General features: G+C 48.9%; 5 protein-coding genes across 6 annotated transcripts; 4 read left to right on the top strand and 1 right to left on the bottom strand.

The window, feature by feature from the left end:
- The first annotated feature begins 4,092 nt into the window (after positions 1-4,092).
- On the top strand, positions 4,093-5,160 carry LOC138138256 (uncharacterized). 2 transcript variants are annotated; one of them, XM_069058086.1, is made up of 5 exons: positions 4,094-4,349; positions 4,405-4,586; positions 4,634-4,712; positions 4,827-4,898; positions 4,946-5,160. In XM_069058086.1, the coding sequence occupies exons 1-5, from the start codon at positions 4,262-4,264 to the stop codon at positions 5,143-5,145; spliced, it is 621 nt and encodes a 206-aa protein (XP_068914187.1). In that variant the 5' UTR covers positions 4,094-4,261; the 3' UTR covers positions 5,146-5,160. The 2 variants fall into 2 exon arrangements, with proteins under 2 accessions (XP_068914186.1, XP_068914187.1); XM_069058085.1 differs by having other exon boundaries at positions 4,093-4,349; positions 4,634-4,898.
- Positions 5,161-5,181: 21 nt separating this feature from the next.
- Positions 5,182-14,710, top strand: LOC138138241 (titin-like). Its single transcript, XM_069058053.1, has 15 exons — positions 5,182-5,368; positions 5,420-5,601; positions 5,646-5,886; positions 5,936-6,143; positions 6,199-6,347; positions 6,394-7,056; positions 7,106-8,245; positions 8,294-8,359; positions 8,412-8,558; positions 8,607-8,753; positions 8,807-8,962; positions 9,011-9,286; positions 9,339-10,981; positions 11,027-11,355; positions 11,408-14,710. The coding sequence occupies exons 1-15, from the start codon at positions 5,293-5,295 to the stop codon at positions 14,631-14,633; spliced, it is 8,649 nt and encodes a 2,882-aa protein (XP_068914154.1). The 5' UTR covers positions 5,182-5,292; the 3' UTR covers positions 14,634-14,710.
- A 142-nt stretch (positions 14,711-14,852) lies between these two features.
- Positions 14,853-16,099, top strand: LOC138138259 (uncharacterized). Its single transcript, XM_069058093.1, has 3 exons — positions 14,853-15,136; positions 15,208-15,689; positions 15,731-16,099. Exons 1-3 carry the CDS (start codon positions 15,043-15,045, stop codon positions 15,737-15,739), a joined length of 585 nt encoding a protein of 194 aa, XP_068914194.1. The 5' UTR covers positions 14,853-15,042; the 3' UTR covers positions 15,740-16,099.
- A 147-nt stretch (positions 16,100-16,246) lies between these two features.
- inc (BTB/POZ domain-containing protein inc) lies at positions 16,247-17,911 on the top strand. Its single transcript, XM_069058087.1, has 3 exons — positions 16,247-16,477; positions 16,529-16,786; positions 16,832-17,911. The coding sequence occupies exons 1-3, from the start codon at positions 16,256-16,258 to the stop codon at positions 17,021-17,023; spliced, it is 672 nt and encodes a 223-aa protein (XP_068914188.1). The 5' UTR covers positions 16,247-16,255; the 3' UTR covers positions 17,024-17,911.
- A 278-nt stretch (positions 17,912-18,189) lies between these two features.
- Lamtor2 (Late endosomal/lysosomal adaptor, MAPK and MTOR activator 2) lies at positions 18,190-18,747 on the bottom strand. Its single transcript, XM_069058094.1, has 2 exons — positions 18,590-18,747; positions 18,190-18,535 (listed from the first exon to the last, which is right to left on the bottom strand). The coding sequence occupies exons 1-2, from the start codon at positions 18,655-18,657 to the stop codon at positions 18,226-18,228; spliced, it is 378 nt and encodes a 125-aa protein (XP_068914195.1). The 5' UTR covers positions 18,658-18,747; the 3' UTR covers positions 18,190-18,225.
- Positions 18,748-18,892: the final 145 nt, after the last annotated feature.

Raw genomic sequence — 18,892 nt, 5'->3', positions numbered from 1 at the left:
AAATGGTAAATTAACAAAAAGCGAGACGCGACGAAAAACAGTTTCGGCTGGAGCCGAAAGTTTGGCCGATTTGTTGCCGAAACCGAAACTTCACCGAAACTCTTATTTTCAGCCGAAATTGGCTGAATCCGAATCTTCGGTCGGACACTACACTAATGTAGAGCAAACGAAAGTGAAATAGTAAAAAAAGTAGGTACAACGAAAGCGATTACCACGCAAGAAATTTGACACTAACTAATTGTGTCGAAAAAACGGACAAATACGGCGTGATCAAGAATTAGTAAATGTTGGTAACAATGAAATTTGGCAAACTTGAAATTTACCATCAAAAGTTCATTTTTTTAATACTTAGCATAAACATAACCAACATAAGTACATAACCAAAAATGTTTTTTTTTGTTCGACACTGTCAGAATTTGAGCATTTTCTCCTGTGTGAACGGATTCTGATAAATGTCACAACTTGTCAAAACGAAACGTCAAGCTAATTTGAAAGATTTTAAGCGATTTGGAGCCTTTAAGCGGCTCGTCGAACAAAAAAACGTTGTATTCAACTCGTTCGTGTGTAAATTGGGCCTTTTTTGGCACTCGTGGGCCTTTAAACCGTTCGTTTCACTCACGTTTAATAATGTTCCACTTGTGAGAAAAAAGGCCCAATTTACACACGAACTCATTAAATAAACTACTATTAATGTCATGTCAAGTTAAAACATCCGTTCAGTGTCAATTACGAGACAAAAAACACCAATATTTTTCAATTGTTTCATTGCCAACAGACTCAGTCATTGTTGATCACGGTATTCACGGTGAAGTGTTTACTTTTAGCGTACCTTATTCACAGTAAATGCTAAAGATGTCCTTGATGCGTGATACACGTTTGGGCCCTCCGCGCCATTGATGCACGGATTCTTGCAAAAACTTCACAATCTTCCCGAATTTGGGCACCAGCTGCCCCGACTCGCCCAGTTAGTTCTTCTAACGAATTTATCTGTATCGTATTTATTTAAATCCGAAAATCGTGGCCTTGGACCCTTTCGTTCAATCCACCTTTCAGAGTAGTTTTGGTTCATCCACTGCATAACTTGGCGAGCATAATGTGGTGGCGTACCATCATACAGATATACTCCATACTCTGATAGATTGCACGTTTTTTAACAGAAGACAGACACAGAAACTGGTTTGGCGGGAATTAATCTGCAGGGATACAACGGTTTTCTACACAACGTGAAACAATTGAGCTGGAGAGTTTAGTATTTTTCACTGCTTTATGTTTTGGAACTAGAATTTAAAAACGTGCAATCTATCACCGTAAGGAATTTACCACATTCCTTGCATGATTACGTCTAGCAAGTTAGGCAAAGTATCACCCAAAAATCGAAGGTATTCTTTATCATTTAAACGATTCGGCAAGATGTGTGGTCGAATTAAATTATCACTTATCAGTATCACCAACAATAAATAAAATAACTGTTCTGTTCCCGGTACAGTACCCATTAATAGAGAGTTTTCGCGTTACGTTCCGTTAAAATAACCGGTACGCTATTCGTGAGCAATTACCGTAATCGCTTATTGTAATAATGAATCGGTTTCGCTATTGCCTAGCAACACCGGCGTTAGCGTACATGGTTATCTGAAAAACGTAACGCGAAAACTCTCTATTTTGTGCTTGGACCGCGTTGCCAGCCGCCGCACCGTACACGAGCACCATATCAGTTAATTATTCCAACGTGTGTAAAATTTGGCATTTTGAACGATTTAATAACAAATACACGATTATTAATACACTGCTGCACTGCACCGTTGTCGAGCTGCAACTAATAACTGACTTACGCCAACCCAATCTCCAATAAGATCCTTTTTTGTCATACAAAAATTGTATGAAACGTGTAAAAAGCGCGAGATTGCTTTTTCTTTACTGTTGCTTTTATGATTTCGATTATGAAACCAAGACAGTGGAGCTTTCATTTATTGTCCAAACTAGCTTTTACCCACGGCTTTGCCCGCAAATTTCAGAATGTTTTAAAATTATGTTTCTATTTTCATGTATTGCTATAAACGCAGTAATTTCAATATGAAGTTTGTCTTTTTACGAAGAATAATTAAAACTTTACTGTAGACTACTTTTTTCTTCGACTATATTAACAAAAAGAATAACATACGATAAGAAACTAACACTATGATCACTTACCAATTCATGAAAATACGCCAACATAACACTTTTATTTTCAGTTCTAACCTTATTTAGATCTTCCTATTGTTTGATTGTCTCGTTTGATTTCAGATACCTGCCTTTTGATTTTTCCGGTATTAAGCTATTTGAAGCTTGTTCTGCTTCATTTAAGACATCTTCCGGTAAAACACAATCATTCAAACACATTTTGCGAAATTGCTGCTTTTATAAACAACCAAATGTAACTATGACACCTGAACATATCATGCAAACGCGATTTCCAACTCGAAAAAACTTTTTTTGTACTTAAAAATGATAATAGGGGTTGCTTTTTGTGGATGTCAAGCGGCGAAGGTGACGATATACTCAGAGGATGAAATAGGGGTGAAGCGACGAAGGTGAGGGTATTTCCAACTCGAAAAAACTGTCTTTTTTTCTTAACAGGGTTGAAAATGATAGTAGGGGTTGGTTTTTGTAAAATTAAAGGAGACAGTAATTTTCTTCTTGTTTTGAAGATCAAGTGTACAAAATTTCATCAAGATCGGAGTAAAACTGTAGATTTGCATACAAAATATACAAACAGACATTCAGTTTTATATATATAGATTGCCATGCCGTTTGTTCACGTATCCTTACGTTTTTCAAAAAACGCATGTTTATATTTTTCCATCGATGCGCGAGTATTTTGATTACAGGCAGTATAAACCTGTCTTTCGTATTCGGTTTCATAAATTAAAAATAGAAACAAAATATGTAAATGAGTCTTGAAAAAGACTGCTTTTGGCTTTTGGTAAAACTATGAATGGAACAAAAAGTCGCTGTTATACTAGTATATATGTTGAAGTTTTTCTCGAAGGACCGGTGTTTTTTGACTTTTGAAATGATTGCCAAAGGGCCGTGAATTGAAAATACGTGTCGTTTTGTTGAAATGTTTAATTTATTTGTTCCTTACCTATTTGTTTGTTTTTAAGGCGGCCTTACACTAAAGCAACAACACTTTTTAGTAATGACCGGCAACATTACTAAAAAATGTTGCAGCCAACATGTTGCCAATTGTTGCCTTGGTGCAAGGCCGCCTTTACAAAACTCATTACCATAAAACCACCAACCTGCTGCAGGTGGGGAACGACATCGGCTAATAAGATCGATATGGAATGAAATTTAAACTGGAATTTAAACATGAGCTCAACCAATCACCGACAAGTCGATAACACGTGAACTTGTACCTACATGATTTCGTACAGTTCAAAAAAATTGTTGTACAGCTTTGTTGCGTGTGCGCTTCCTAGCAATACCTAATAATGCTTGAACACAAAAATAGAAAAAACAAGGTCCAAGCAAAGAGAAAGACACAACTATGGTGATGTTCTGATCCGATACACACAACCCTAATGTACAATTACGGCCACGGAATTTTGGTCATCACTTGACATTCCAGTGAGTTGAGATATAAAGCGGCCCTAATGTATTCGTAACCTCACTTTCTGCTATTACAAGACTTGTCATTTTGATGCTGACTGACTTAAAGAAAACGCGCTTCCTCATTTCGTGCAATCTTGGAACAGGGATATTATCTGCACTTTATTGAAATAGGGTATTGGTACTATTGGCGACACGGAAAACTGGGCAGATGTGTCATTCAGTTGTCAAAATTTCTAAACCATACCTTAGCTACTCATAACCAAGTTGACAGTTTTTTTGAAAATATCAATTATAATGACGGTAAAGGTGCATTTACATTGATACTTTTTGAAATGACAATACCAGACTGCCCAGGATTCCATGTCCCTCATTGTAGCACGTTCACAACTATTTGAATAAAATATGACACTGACAAATTTTTGGATGTCACTTCCAAAGTCAATCATAATGACAATAAAGCAAGGACTACACCCATTTTTTTTTGAATTGACATGAAAGTGACGGCCAAAATTCCGTGGCCGCAATTGTAGCTGTACAACACTTTAATGAACACGACTGTACATGGCTCGTCTACCTGTACAACACTGCGCATGCGTACCGGTGACAACTTTGACATCTTGTCATTTCAAAAATCATCATTTTCAAAATTCATCAAATTTTCCGTACCAAAATGACTCACCCCCAAGCCGACGCCCCTGATTTTTACTTCTACGTCAAATGTGCCAAACCCTTGATCGTAGCCTTGCCCAGCGGAAAAGGTAATTTCTCTTCTTGGCAGTCATCCCCCAGATTTTCGAGTTTTTGTTCGTGCAGACAGAGGTTTGGCCTCTGCTTGGATCAAACGCCTCGCAGAAGACGTCTCGATCTCCGACGACCTGAAAAACAACTACCTCAAACTCCTCATCTACTTCCTCCAGAAGCGAGAGCTTGACGGTCCGTTCTTGGAGCACCCCGCCAATTTCCAGACCCTGACGGAATTCCCGAAAAATCAAAACGTCAGTTGTCTTAGATTTTGAGTCCCGATTAAAGAGTCATTTTGTAGTTGTTCGAAGCGACCAAGGCTCTGAAGAAGAAGCCTCGAAGTGGTAAACCTTTCACATCGGATTATTCCGGTGATTTACGTACGTACGTTGCTTACCAAGAGATCGACAATGTCGGGGTGCATTGTTATTACGCGTTGTCTAATCAACCCATCACCGTCTGGCACCGCTTTGACGAGACCATTTTTCCTACAGGAATTAGTCCAGCGGGAATTAAGGGCGCCGGTTTGTCCGACGAAGATGAACCGACCCCATCGCAGTCGAAAGGTTTACTTTTGGGGTGTGTATCGCAGTGAAAAATGTAGCGTTTCCAGAGGCCGACCCGGAGCTCGAAAGAAAGAAGAACGAGTTGGCCGAGAAGTTGCAGAAGAAGGCCAAATCTGACAACAAGAAGGTCATGTTTCTCGTGTCCCCTATCGGGATACCCTCCAAGTCCGACGAGCGTGTGCCCCCCAGTTGGGGCTCCAATCTGATACAAGCCGACCTGGACGACAAGCAAACAAACGAACAATAAAATTCCTACTGACCAGTTTTGTTTTTTATTTACGAATCAAGAACGTTTCGATCATTCGTAAATTATGTCAAAATTTTTGCGATCAGAATAAAATGCTCTCTTCGAGGGCAATGGTGTGAAATCCCTCGTATTTAATCAAAATTCGCAATGGAGAACTTATCAGATTTCGATTTTTACTTGAAGTTCACGAAACCGCTGATCTTGAACTTGCCACAGATCAATGGTAATACTCGGCCCCATTTTGACAGATTTTCCTAATCTCGATTGGCCACAGACAGGGTTTTGGCTGCGGCATGGGTGAAGAAGTTGGCGGGAGACGCCGCCGCGGAGGAGAAAATCAAATTAGACTATCTAAAGTTGCTCCTGTTCGTCTTGCAACGGAAAAGACTGGCTCCTCCTTTCACCCAACACCCCAATGCTCTGGAAAAACTAGACAAGTTTCCCGAAGACCAAACGGTGAGTGCTACCGGACGGTCATTTAATTTTTAACCCCCGGACAGTTGGTAGATGTTGCCAAGGCCATCATCGAGCAGGAGCAGCAAGAGAGGTTCGAGAAGTGGCAGAAACGGATGAAAGGGGAGTCCGGAGACTATCCACCTTACGTTTCCGACTTTTCCGCAGACTTGTTGGAATATGTGGCCGTCCAGAGCATCGAAAATTTTGGGGTGCACTGTTACTACGCCGTATCAAAGCAGCCCCTCAGCAGTTGGTACAGAACAGACAGACAATTGCTCCCTAAAGGTTTGGTCATGGTTTATTCGCATGTGTTGTTGTTATTGGTTAATTTCAGCCGCCAAAAGTATGCTGGAAGTCAGTGTGCCGCCGCCTACACTGACCGAGACACAATCTACGCCAGAACTGATAGAAAAATCGCCAGAAAAACCTGAAGGGGGGCAACCTCCGCCGGAGCAACCTCCCGCCGAGCAACCCCCAGCCCCTCAAGAACCACCTCCAGAAGCGGAACAACCGAGCCCCGAAAAAGAAGAAAGTCCCAGAAAGTAAAAGTTGCAATGCTTTCGTTTCTAAATTTTATCATGTCGATGTGAATCGCAGGAAAAAAGAGTCACCCCGGAGATCAGCGCTGGGGGCCACACCCCCTTCGCGCCCTATAGGCAAAGTCTCGCCGCCTGCCGAGGACAGAGAACCGCCGACGTGGGGCTCGAACCTGCTGGAAGTGAAGTTCCTCGAAGAGGAGGTCTCAGGTAGAGAGAGCACATTTTTAAGTGCCCGATTTCAAAAGATTTTCAGATTTCGGCGAGGGAGACCTGCCCTCTGGCGCCGCTCCCATGGAGATCCTCTGGACGCCCCCCACCGGCGGTTTTGGCCCCGAGATGCTGGACGAAGAGTCGCCCTTCCTGATCGGCGACGAAGAGATGTTCCTGGACGAGTCGATGCCGAGCTTTTTGGCCGGTTCCATGACGGAAGAAGGGGAAACTCCGCCTCCCGCGTGGACCTCTGCCGCGAGCATCCCGTACGCCACGCCTCCTTACCCGTGGGTGACGCCCCCTCCGCCCGGCAAACCGACCCCGCCCCCTCCTCCAGCTGTCGCGAAGAAGCCGGCCAAGAAGGCCCCTCCCAAGATCAAACCGACGCGCGCCTCGCTCCTTCTGCAAAAGAAGAAGACGGAGGCGGCGGCACCTCCTCCACCTCCACCTGCCACGGCGAAGAAGCCGGTGGCGAGGAAGTCGTCGTCGAAAATCGTCAAGAGGCCCAGCAAACCGAAAGCCGAGGAGCCGCCGCCGCCGCCGCCGCCTCAAGAGGAGGCCCCGCCTAAGAAGAAGGTGGTGAAGAAGCCGAGCAAGGGGAAGGTGAAGAAGCCAACCAAGAAGGCGGACGAGAGCAAGGTGGTGGCGCTGGCGCAGCTAGAAGGGACTACTGGGACTGAACCCCACAGGGAATTTCCACCAGATGGTAGTATTAGCATTTTGTGTGAGTTTTTGGTCGAAGTTGTTTGTTGCAGACGTCGAAGATTATGTGGCCCAGTACAACAAGATGATGGGCGAGATTCAACAACAATACCAGACAGATATGGCCAAATATGCCCAAATGATTCAAAGCGTAGAAACAGAAGGGGATGATGAAACTACAGTCAGCAGAGAACCCAAATCTAAACGTCATCTGTCTTACGTCGCAAAATATTCAAAACTGGGTATTCCAACAGAACACGGAGTGCCCGTCGAATTAGAAAAGTCGATTCATTTGTCCCCGGAAGCTCGCCAGATCTACGACGACATCATCGAGGGTCCCTCCACGTCGACCGGAATCAGCGAAGCGCCTCCTTCCATCGTGAAACACCCCACGCCGAAACTTCCTCCGGGATTTATCGAAGAAGATGAAGATGTAGAGGAAACCACCGAAGACGAGACGACGGCCGCGATGGAACTGGAGGGCACCCAAGCGACAGCCCAACCCGAATACGCCACGATGCAAACTTCACCAGGTCACGGCACCAAAGACCCTCGAGTCGTGACCGCCTATAACCAAGCACTGGACGCTTCGATGCATGTGGCAGACCCCGATTACGACCTGGAGGCCTTTGCACAACTCGGCCTCGCCGACGGAGACCTGGGCCTCCTGGACATGGAAGAGTTGGACGTTGACATTGGAAACATTTCCGGCGTCGCGGACAACTTGGAGGATCTGATGGGCGATTTGGAAGGAGCAGCTGTCGACCCCGACGACTTCGAGGCAATGGAACGCATGGTGGAGGAACAGACGAGACGCGAAGGTCAGGACCCCCACGCAAGAAAGAAAGCGAAGCCGTCGCGCAAGCAGTTCTCCAAGGGGTTGAAGAGGTACTTGGACGTGCACGCCAGAGCGGACGCGCAAATGGCCATGCTGGAAGATGAAGGAGCAGCTCAACCCTCGGCTGCCGACCTCGACGACTTCGAGGCGATGGAACGCATGGTGGAAGAACAGATGAGACATGAAGGCCAAGACCCCCACGGAAGAAAGAAAGCGAAGCCGTCGCGCAAGCAGTTCTCCAAGGGGTTGAAGAGATACTTGGACGTCCACGCCAAAGCGGACATGCAACTCGCCGCGCTCGAGGACGAAGGAGCGCAAGTTCTCGACACCATTGCTATGCCGGCGGAGCCCGCACGTGAGTAAACTCCAGAAGATCGAGTTTTCGTTAAAATTGTTCTTGCAGAGGAGGACTTCGAGTGGATTCCTGGCGAGCAGTTTTTCGAAATGTCGCAGGAGGAAGTGTATCAAAGTGCTAATTGTCTGTTTTTTGTCCTCCCGATCCTATACACTTTCCTTTGCAGGATACGACACTCCCGTCGACACTCTCCGGAAGCCCATGAGAAGCGTGGTACCCTTGGGGGAGGTCACCACCGATCTAGAAGTGCCCGTCAAATTCGATCGAACCGTCAGTCCCCGACCCAAACGCGCGTCCAAGCGCGGCATGAGAAGTAAGCGAACTCCTGAAGGTCGATCTCTCGTTAAAGTTGTTCTTGCAGAGCCGCCCACCAAAGGCAGGCGTCCCCTGCGACCCGTCATGGAGGAAGAAGAACGGTCTCCGGTGCCGGTGAGAGACCCGTTGGAGGGCGTCGAGTGGACGTCCGCCGAGCAATTTTTCGAAATGCCAGACGAGGAAGTGCAGCAAAGTTGTGATCCTCCATTTCTCCGTCCCCCCGATCCTATCCACTTTCCATTTCAGGATTCGGCGCTGAACTCGAGTTCTCCCGGAAACCCACGCGCAACATCGTGCCCCTGGGGGAGGTCACCGTCGACTTAGAAGCGCCCATCAGGTTAGATACGACGGCCCTGGGCAGGCACCGACCACAACGCGTGTCGAAAATGGGCATAATAGGGCGTGAGTAAACTCCCGAAGGTCGACTTCTCGTTAAAGTTGTTCTTGCAGGGCCGCCCACCAAAGGCCGGCGTCCCCTGCGACCAGTCATGGAGGTGGACGAAGAGACGGGGTCTCCGCTGGCGGCTAGATACGCGGAGGCTGCGGCCAGACAAGCGGTGGCCGTGGAGGCTGCGGCCAGACAAGCGGTGGCCGCGGAAGCGACCCGACAAGCGTTGGCCGCGGCGGCGTCGCCCATGATGGAGGCGCCCGCAGTTGCTATGGACGGGGAGGACTGGATGCCGGCCGATCAATTTTTCCAACTGTCCGAAAGCGAAAGGGATCGAAGTGCTGCTCCTCCGTGTCTCGTCCTCCTGATTCTATCCATTGTTCTTTTCAGGAACGGGCTACCAACTGGCGACGACCCCTCAGAAGCCCGTGCGGGCTATCCTGCCCGAGATCGTCATCACCGACATGGATCGCGACGAGCAATTGATCTTCGAGGACGATATCCCGGTGGACGATATCCTCGACGACGTCGATGCCCAGCCGTCCCCCGGGACGCCGGAGCGCGCCGAAGACGTCGCCTTTCTCTACCGCGAAATCATAGACGCCGATCCGGCGTTCGCCGGGGTTCCCGTCACCTCGCCCAAACCCACCAGCATGCCTCTGAGACCCGCGGGCGGCCCGGTGGGACCCCTCAACCAGCTCCTGGCGGTGCCGGACGTCAGTCCGGTAGATTATGCCAAACTGGGCATCACCCTCCCGCCCGATGTGTACGGCTTGACACAGTTTGTGGTGCCGCACGTTCCGACCGGCTCGCCCCAACCAGGTCCGTCCCGCCTCACCGCCGTCACCCCGGCCAAACCCAGAGCATCCTTCCTGCCGCCGTCCCCGGCCAAATTCCCAGAAGAACTAGCTCCGATGCCTTCACCGTCCCAGGTCTGGGCCCAGTACCCGCCGGAGGCGTTCCAGCTCCAGTACACGTCGCCGGAGATGGCGCGGGAACAGATGAAGGCTCTAGTGCCGATCGACGAGGCCGGGCTGTCGCCTCGCCACAGACAATGGTGGTCGGAACTAGACGAACTCCACCGCAGGATCTATGGCATATCACCGGGGGAAACGGTGCCGACGGTGTTCGACATGCCGTACGAGAGAGTGATGGGGGAGTCGCCACCGAAGCTTGCCTCGCCGATACAGCTCTCTCCGTCCTCCCCCATAGACTTGAAGGATTTGAGACACAAGATCCAGATGGGATACCTCAAGATTAGAGAGCCCTACGAGGGATTCATAGGACCAAAACAGAAACGGATTCAGAGGTACTCCCACAGGGAGGCTCTTCTGAGTCCCGTCGAAGAGCAGCACGATTTTTTGACCGAAGAAGACGCCGTCATAAGATCAGAACTGGCGCATTTTCAACCGATCAGAGAAAGGAAGGACACGTGGAGGTTCCCCTACAAGCACAAGAACAAGTTAATGCAAAGGCATTCGGCGGGTCCGGACTTAGGAAACATCAGAGAACTGTACGAGTCGCCGGAGAAGATGGGACCCGACGTGTTCGACCTCCCACCGGTGGGCGCCGACTTCTGGAGGGAGTCTCCTCCTCAAGGGATGATCGGGCAGCTCAGTCCCCTCATGCCGCCAAGAGAGATGGAGGAGAACTGGGACGAGTACAAAGAGGAAATTCAAGCGCAGGCGGACCCGTCCGTGATCCACCGAAGACTAATACAGAGGTCGAGGCGTCCGGGGCTCGAGCCCGTCAGAGAAAGATTGGAGGCCTTCGACGAGGACGACATGGAGCAGCAGTATCGCATCGCGATGGCTCGCGGAAGACTCCCTCCCAAACAATTCCAAACGAAGAGAGCCACGAAACTGCCGGCTATCGGCTCACCGGTCGACTACCCCGAAGTGTCTCCGACCACCAGCAGACCGGTTCCAGAGTCTACCGGTCGGGAGGGCCCCATGAGGAGGACCCTGCGAAAGCGGCTGAAGAAGAGACGGCTCGATTTCTCGGAGCCGCCAAGCTCACCGGACGAGACTCAAGTGAGTTTTTTGGGTTTGTCGGGCAACGACTAAAATTGAATTTAGGTGGAGGTGACCGACGTGCAGACGGAGATCGGTGAAGAACGCGACTTGGAAGCGCAGAGCATGGAGCAGTACCAACTGCCACCTGACCTCTACGAACGATGGCGACGCGCAAGACAGTTGAGTCCTGAGGAGCAACCAGAACCGGAGGGCAGTCCGAGGACTCCGGTACAAAGGGTGAGGGACTTTGAAGCACCGGATTGGCAGGGCTTGCCCGAATTCTCACCTCCTACACCTTTGAGCGACATGAGCGCCATGGAGGAGTTCGTCTCGAAGGTGAAACAATCTAAGCGGAGAGGTGCAATGATGGCGCCGCCGCGTAAAAGACACAGGTTTGTCTCTGTCTCAACGTGACCAGTTGCGTAATCTTTGTCTGGTTTGTAGGGACTACTACACAGTGCGGCCTTGGGCTAAAATGCGAGATTTCGAAGAGATTCCTTTAGAGGAAGCTGCCGCGCGCATCCACGAGGAAGTGGAGGCGGAAGTGGAAGCCGAAATGGCAGCAGCCGGTCTACCTAAGGCGAAGTCACCAGAAAGAGAACCGTTCTACGAGACTCCTCCCGAGCTGAAGAGGAGACCACTGACGCCGCTCAAATCGGCGGCGGACCCGTACATGAAGGCTACGAAAGCGGTTTCACCTCTTGCGAGAGTCGGAATGATGCCACCCCGATACGGAGGAATCTTAGAAGAAGAAGCGTTCCCTACCACACCATCTCCACGCAGACCTCCGTGCATACCATGCGGGCCTAGTCCATCTCCGAGTAAACCATCTCCCGAAATGATGTTCTTGGCGTCGGCGGCGAGGAAGTCGCCCCTCGTCGCGGGCGAAACGCCACCGGAGTTATTTTCACCCGGGAGGGTCCCAATGGGGTCACCGATGAGAGCCCCACAGACTGCCGAAGAAGTGCAAAGACTCGCAGATTTGCAGTACGCTCAACTGTTGGACGACTCGTCCGTGAACATCTTGGAGGCCGAAGCGGAGCCGATAGGTGCAGTACCGGAGGCTCAAATGACGGTTCTTCCGCTCGACAGGATCAAACAAATCGAAGCGGCGCAGTACGCGGCCCTCTTAGACACTCCCGAAGGGGGTCGCGCACCGTCACCTGCGGGGCTTGGTGCAATTCAAGCGATCGCGACGCCGTCCCCTCCGAGGAGATCTGGGAGAGCTAGATCTCCAGGTGGGTCTCCGTTTGGCGATATGTACTACCAGCAGCTGATATCGTCTCCGGAGCTGGCCAAGGGTCCCATGCAGTGGCAGCCGTCCCCGGAACCTGGACCTTCGACGGTCGAGTTCGAGTACCAGGAGACTGTGACAGAGCAAAAGGACCCCAAGAAGGTCAAGTCCGCCAAGGTGATCAAGGCGGTCAAAGGAAAAGTGGCGAAGGGGGCGGCGGCGGCTAAAGGTCCACCTAAGCCTGTCAAGGGCAAGGCTCTTGCCCAGGTGAAAGGCAAAGCGCTGGCCCAGGTGAAATCGGACAAATCGGTGACGTCGGTCAAGTCCTCCAAGTCTGGCAAGTCGGCAAAGTCCGACAAGTCTGATCAGTCGATCAAGAAGCCGAGGAAGAAGAAGTTCAACGTGCAGTCGAAGATCGACTCCGGAAGAAAGAAGAAAGCGCCGCCGGCCAAGCCTCCGGAACCGGAAATCGTGGCCGAGGCCGAGTACGACATGGCCGCCTTGCAAGAACTGGGCGTGACCGAGGAGGACTTGCGCAATCTGAATCTGAACGATTTGGAGGTGGACGTAGCCCAGCTGGACGAAGAGGCCGCGGTCCATGCCCACGCGCCGCACCACGAGTTGGAGCGAGCCCCGGTGCCGCAGCACCAGCCCCCTCCGGACGAAGACGCCGGCGTGTACTACCGGCAACGCGTGCGCCCCAGCCGCCTCGCCCCGAGACTGCCGGCGGTGACGGAAACCGAAGAGGAGCACCGTCCCCGTTCCCCCATGAAGTTCGACATGCGGTGGCACCTGTCTCCCAAGAGAAGGGTCGACCTCAGGGTGCCAGACGTGAAAGTACCCCCAGAGCCGATCACGGAATCGAGATACAAGTTCGAGAGGGTGGAACTGCAGCTGCCGCCGGAGCCTCTATACGACCCGCTCCTTCCGATGCCCGTCAACCTCCAGCAGACGATGCGCTGGCCCCACACGCACGATCTGCAACACGAGGAAATTCCAGACGTCCAGGGTCTGGAAGGGGTCGAGGAACCTTTCTTGGTCACGGGAGGAGACCCCTACGACATATTCGAGGAAGACGAAGAGGGCATGGAGAGAGTGAAGGGCAGCCCGGAAGACTATTTCTTGGAGGACGAGGCCACCCCGGCGGGAGTGTACATCACCCCCAAGTTCAGTCCCAGTCCGATAAAACGGCGCAAACCGATCGGGGGACCCCCGGTCAGTCCTTCGCAACTGAGGGGCGAGTTGGAAGCCCACGAGTACTACGACCCCGACAGAAAGAAGATGAAGAAGAAGATTTACGTAAAGGGGAAGTTCAGACCGTTGCGGGGCGCCAAGGCTCCCCAGCTGGGCACCGTTCACGAAGGCACGCCGCCGCCGCCCAGGCGGCTGCCACCTCCGATAACACAAACGAAGAAGGCTGCCGCCGATGTGATGGCCGCCGCCAACTTGCAGTACGATGCCCTCTTGAGTGACAGTCCGATGCGAAAACCGAGAACGCCGCCGACCCCGAGCCCCGACGTCTTGAAATATAGAGTGCAAAGACACCCATACGACCCCCTCATGTACAAACGCAGTTGGCCCAAGTACGAGTCGAGATCGCCCAATCTGACGCCCCCAAGGGAGGCCATCGAGGACTTGATCCAGCCCGAACCGGAACGACGCAGGATAATACTGACCGGACGGGACATCCCTCTGCCGTCCGTCGACCCAGAGCTGGTGGGATCTCCGAGTCCTCCTCCCTACTACTCACCCCACACCCCCAGCCCCCCCGTCCTGGAGGTCGAGGAGCGCGTCGAAGTCTGGGAAGCGCCGGAATTCGCCCCCGATGTATCCCCCCAACTCTACGAGAGCCCCGAACCGATACAGATACCCCCGCTTCTTCGTGGCCTCATGCCCAGTCCGGAACGCCCTTCCAGATATGTGATCCCGGAACGCTCGCCACTTCATTTTCAAGCACACGGCCTACCGTCGGTCGTCGATCACCGATTCTCCCCGCGGCAGCCGACTCCGACGAAGCCGTCCGTGCCCAAAGCCGAGAGAAAACTGCCTAGGAGGAGACTCGACTTCAGCGAGCCGGCGCAGTCGCCGAGGTCGCCCGTGGCGGCTGCAGCGAGGTCTCCGGTGGCGGCGAGGTCTCCGGAGGCGGCAGCTGCGGCGATGTCGCCGGTCGCGACCACCGTAACCGAGCACGTGTCGGTGTTGACCGTCGAGCCGGAGGACTCGTGGTCGCCACAACTGTTAAGCAGTCCCGGCGTGTCGTTGCACGAAGAACTCAGCGTTCTGGAGGCGGTGTCTCCGCAGAGTCCGCACGGGATGGCGAGTCCGGAGACATCGACGAGTCCTTGGGGAATGACGTCGCAAATTCCGGAGGGGATGAGCGGCTTCAGGTGGTTGGACGCACACGTAGCGGAGGATCTGCCGTGGGAGCAGGAATAACATGGGATATTTAAAATGTATCGTACCTGTGAATTAGATTTTCAACTTTCAAGGGTGAATTATAAGTGTTTTGAGGACCATTGTTTATGTATTTTGTGGGTTACGAAGTCGTACAGCAAATTGACAACACATAGCCTCAATGCCAGTTGTTATGACTGCAGTCGAGAGAATGGCGATTAATCCCTCTACCAATACAGCAATAAAAAATAACTTACGTCATTTTAAAATGTAGAATGTAGATGATCTAGTGACTTGCTGTCATTGAGATAATCAAAAATTATGTCAAAATTTTCGTGAACGTTTTCAACGCATTTTCTAAATCTCCTGTGGAAATTAAATCCAAATCTTTCATAAACCAACCCAGCCAAGAAAAAAATTATTTTCAGCTCAAACATTTAAACGCTTCCCTATGAATTATTCATGGAGACAAGCGAGACCTGAAGATGATTTCTACTGGGAAGACAACCCGAAATACGACTCTCAGTACGCAACATCGACGAGAGGTAAGTTCTAATCGGCACGAAACCAACGAGTTGGAGTTTTCTTGGACGTTTTATTGTTTTCCCGCCGACAGAGAGGCCCAAAGTGGTGTGGAACGAAGACGCAGCACGGCGAAGAGCGGAAGAAATGGCGGCTCTCCAGTACTCGTTTATTATGGAAGAGAAACCGCTGAGATTTCCGCAGCGATCACCCAGAACTCGCATCTTCCGAGCGTACGAAGTGGGCGGCGAAGAGGCGGAATTGGAAAGCAGGGACATGTCCGTCGAAGCGCAAGACCCGAGGAAAAGGAGACGACCGATCTACGAATACGAACTGGCGGACCTGGAGGAGCTCGGATTGACCGAAAGAAATCGACGTGGAGGGTTCAACACTGGAAACAGGGCTGGAACGAAAAGGGTAGTAAGTTATCCGAAGTACAGGGAAGACGGAAGTCCTTTCGAGAATTATCAGAATCGGAATTTGAGCGCGCCGTCGTCCCGCAGCAGAGCCTATCAAGGGAGACACCCCGCACCGGCGTCGGCCTCGAAAGCCCCCGGTTATTATGCGCCAGAAAGAGTAAGTCCTACACAAGCCCCTTCCGCTAATTTGCCGCCTAGTCCAAATAGGGCCCCGAAAAAAGAAAAAATTCAAGTTCTCTCTGTCGAACCGCAAACTCAGCTCCTACCGCAAGAAGTTTCTGTCCTTGAAGCAGCAGATCCTGCTGGAGATTCTGCTGCAGATCATAAGAAGAAGAGGAAGGGTAAAAAATTGGGCAGGAAACTTGCCAGTATGATTTTCTTTAACGATGAAAATCCCGGACCTAAGAGGAACTTCAAGTGGGTGGATGAGTAACTTTACCATCTGTCCTTCATTCGTATCAAACAATGCAAGTGACAGATTGAAATTTCATCTTGAGCCGCTCTGTATACGAATATTGTATTTTAATTGAGATATTTTTGCCGGAGCAAATACAGAAACTCTTTAAATTTGTTTTTTTTTTTTCAAATGGTTTTAACTTTTATTTACTTTACCCACGCTTTACTTTAGTAGTGTTGATGTAAATAATTATGACAATTAGAAAGTGGATTTGGTAAAATGGGAATTATGTCTATCGGGACGACGATCGAGAACTGTCATTTGGTATGTCAATTTTGTCCAGTTGGTACGAAAAGGTAAACATGGCGGAGCATGGTGTAAATTCCGTGGACAATAAACAAGCATTTTTCAAAAACGGAAATAAGCAATGGGTCAAACTGAACGTAGGCGGAACATATTTTCTAACGACCAAGACGACGTTAGCCAGAGACCCGAATTCATTTTTATTCAGACTAGTCCAAGAAGATAGCGATCTAATTTCAGATAAGGTGAGTCCAGCGAACCTGCCCGTCAAATTCTATTTGCGTAAATGACCGCAGGATGATACCGGCGCGTATTTAATAGACCGAGACCCGAACTACTTCTCCCCCGTTTTAAATTACCTCAGACACGGAAAATTAGTAATAAATAAAGGACTTGCCGAAGAGGGCATCTTAGAAGAAGCCGAATTTTACAACGTTGCCGAACTGATCACGTTAGTCAAAGAGCGGATATGTCACAGAGATAACAGGCCAAGCAAAGACAGCAAAAAGCATGTCTACAGAGTTTTACAGTGTCACGAGGATGAACTCACTCAGGTATGTCACCACTCTTACCTACAACCTGTAGCACGCTGTTTTTAGATGGTCTCCACGATGTCGGACGGCTGGAAATTCGAACAGCTGGTAAACATTGGGTCTCAGTACAATTACGGCGCGGACGAACACGCCGAATTTTTGTGCGTGGTCAGTCGAGAGTATGGCGCCCCCGAGGGCATAGAAGTCGAGCACAGCGACAGGGCCAAAGTGCTGCAGCAGAAAGGTTCCAGGATGTAATAAGTTAGTCGAATTGTACGGATTTGGACAGAAACAATCTCATACGAGGCGCGAGGGGCGCGACCCCCCCGTTACCGAGACATTTTTAGAATTTTTTCGTGTCGATGCTGCCGCTGCTGAAGAATTCTTGCTTCTAATTTAGTCCTTAAGTTTACTCGACTCGAAATTGTCAAATGTCACCTGCAGGTTACTTTGACAGCGGTGACGTCATCCGGGCGAAGTGTCATTTTGTGGAGGTTAGGATTGTCGTTTTCGCTTAAAAATACCAAATTTCGTTTGGTTTTTGTCGACAGCGGCCGGTTTTAGATCTTGCATAAAAACAAGTCGAGCAGCGTAGGTTTTAGATGCGCGATATGAAGAGAGGTGGAATGAAATTGTTACGTCAATCATTTTCCATGTTTGTTCTTGTCTACATGTCAAATGTAATGTCTATATGTTTTATTCAGTCGTGCTGCCAACTCTCACAACCTCAACGTCCTCGTAAATGAAAAAAAAAACTGCAAATGACTTCATTCCACGTTCTTTTGACTTTCTGAATGGAAGGTCCGTAGTCATTTCCAAAATGGCCGCATATTAGCCTGAATTTGTGTGGTACGTCCGTCTGCCAATCTTTATTTCTAGACGCATTTTACGGTCGCATTTGTCAGATATTACTGGAAGGTGCCTTTACTGCAGTACTCTAAAATTTGCAAACTAGGAAAAAATTGTTATACAATTATTTAACAAGGCAAACTACAAAAATGCGTCCAGAAAATTGACCGTTAATGGTTTACTTATAGTATATTTTGTGTAGTTTTTCTAATTCAAAGTGTGTACCTATATTTATGCAAACGCACAAAATGTACTGTAAAAAGAGCGTTTTTATATTATGTATTATACTATTTATATTGTTTTGCTTGAAAATTCATGACAAGTTGTACGATGAATCACTCCAAACATTTTTGAGAAAAACGTTTCTTTTGGGTGTTTCAAACCTTCATCGTGAGATATTACTGATATAACCTTAGTTGATGATGTTTATGTATAAAATCAAACTATTTCAAAATGTTATTTCTTGATTTTAAACTTAAAACGTCTGTAAAATAGATTTCCTATTTTGTACGGATTGTCTTTAGACTAATGTTTTGTATATTAAACGTTTGTTTATATCAATAAAAATTGTGCAATCAAACCAAACAATTTAATCATAATAGCTATAAAACTTAAGAAGTAGCCACTTGTTTGAGGGGATTTTCCAGGTACAGCGCCAAGGCATTGGCCTTTTGCTTCAACATCCCAAAACCTACATTATTTTTTGCATACAAACATAGCAATAAGTTTGCCACTTGTGTAATAGCGATCCTTCCATCAGTGCACTCCATTAAAATCATCTGTGGATGCTCCTCTCTGAAGGCGCTCCGTCCGTTTTTCTCATACGCGCTCCAAATGTTGCTAGCGATAGCCGCAGTCACTCTGGCGTCTCTGTCGCCATAGCCGCTGTACGCCAAGAGGGCCCCCTCTTGATTTAATAACCTAAAAATCTGCCAACATCAGAAAATTCCACAAGGGCAATGTTTGAACAAATACAGTGTGTTTTCGACGCCCCCGGTGTTCGCTTGGCTCAAAACTTGCGTCAAGGCTTTCGGTTTTAACATTTTTGGAACTTTACACAAACAACTGTCAAATTAATTGAGTTGCAAATACCAACCATCGAGGCAAAAGAAACTAGCACTGGTAGTTCCCAAAAATGATCGTATTTTCAGTTTTAATAAAATACAATCTGAACGTGGGTCTGCATGCAAGCGAAAGACAACATGAAATGGGTAATTGATCGTAATTAATTCAATTGTAGTGCAGTGTTCGATATGTTTAATAAAAAATTTAAATCCA

This window comes from Tenebrio molitor, chromosome 9 (assembly GCF_963966145.1).
Source record: "Tenebrio molitor chromosome 9, icTenMoli1.1, whole genome shotgun sequence".
NCBI classification, from domain to species: Eukaryota; Metazoa; Arthropoda; class Insecta; order Coleoptera; family Tenebrionidae; genus Tenebrio; species Tenebrio molitor.
This window is presented reverse-complemented; position numbering and strand designations above follow the sequence as displayed.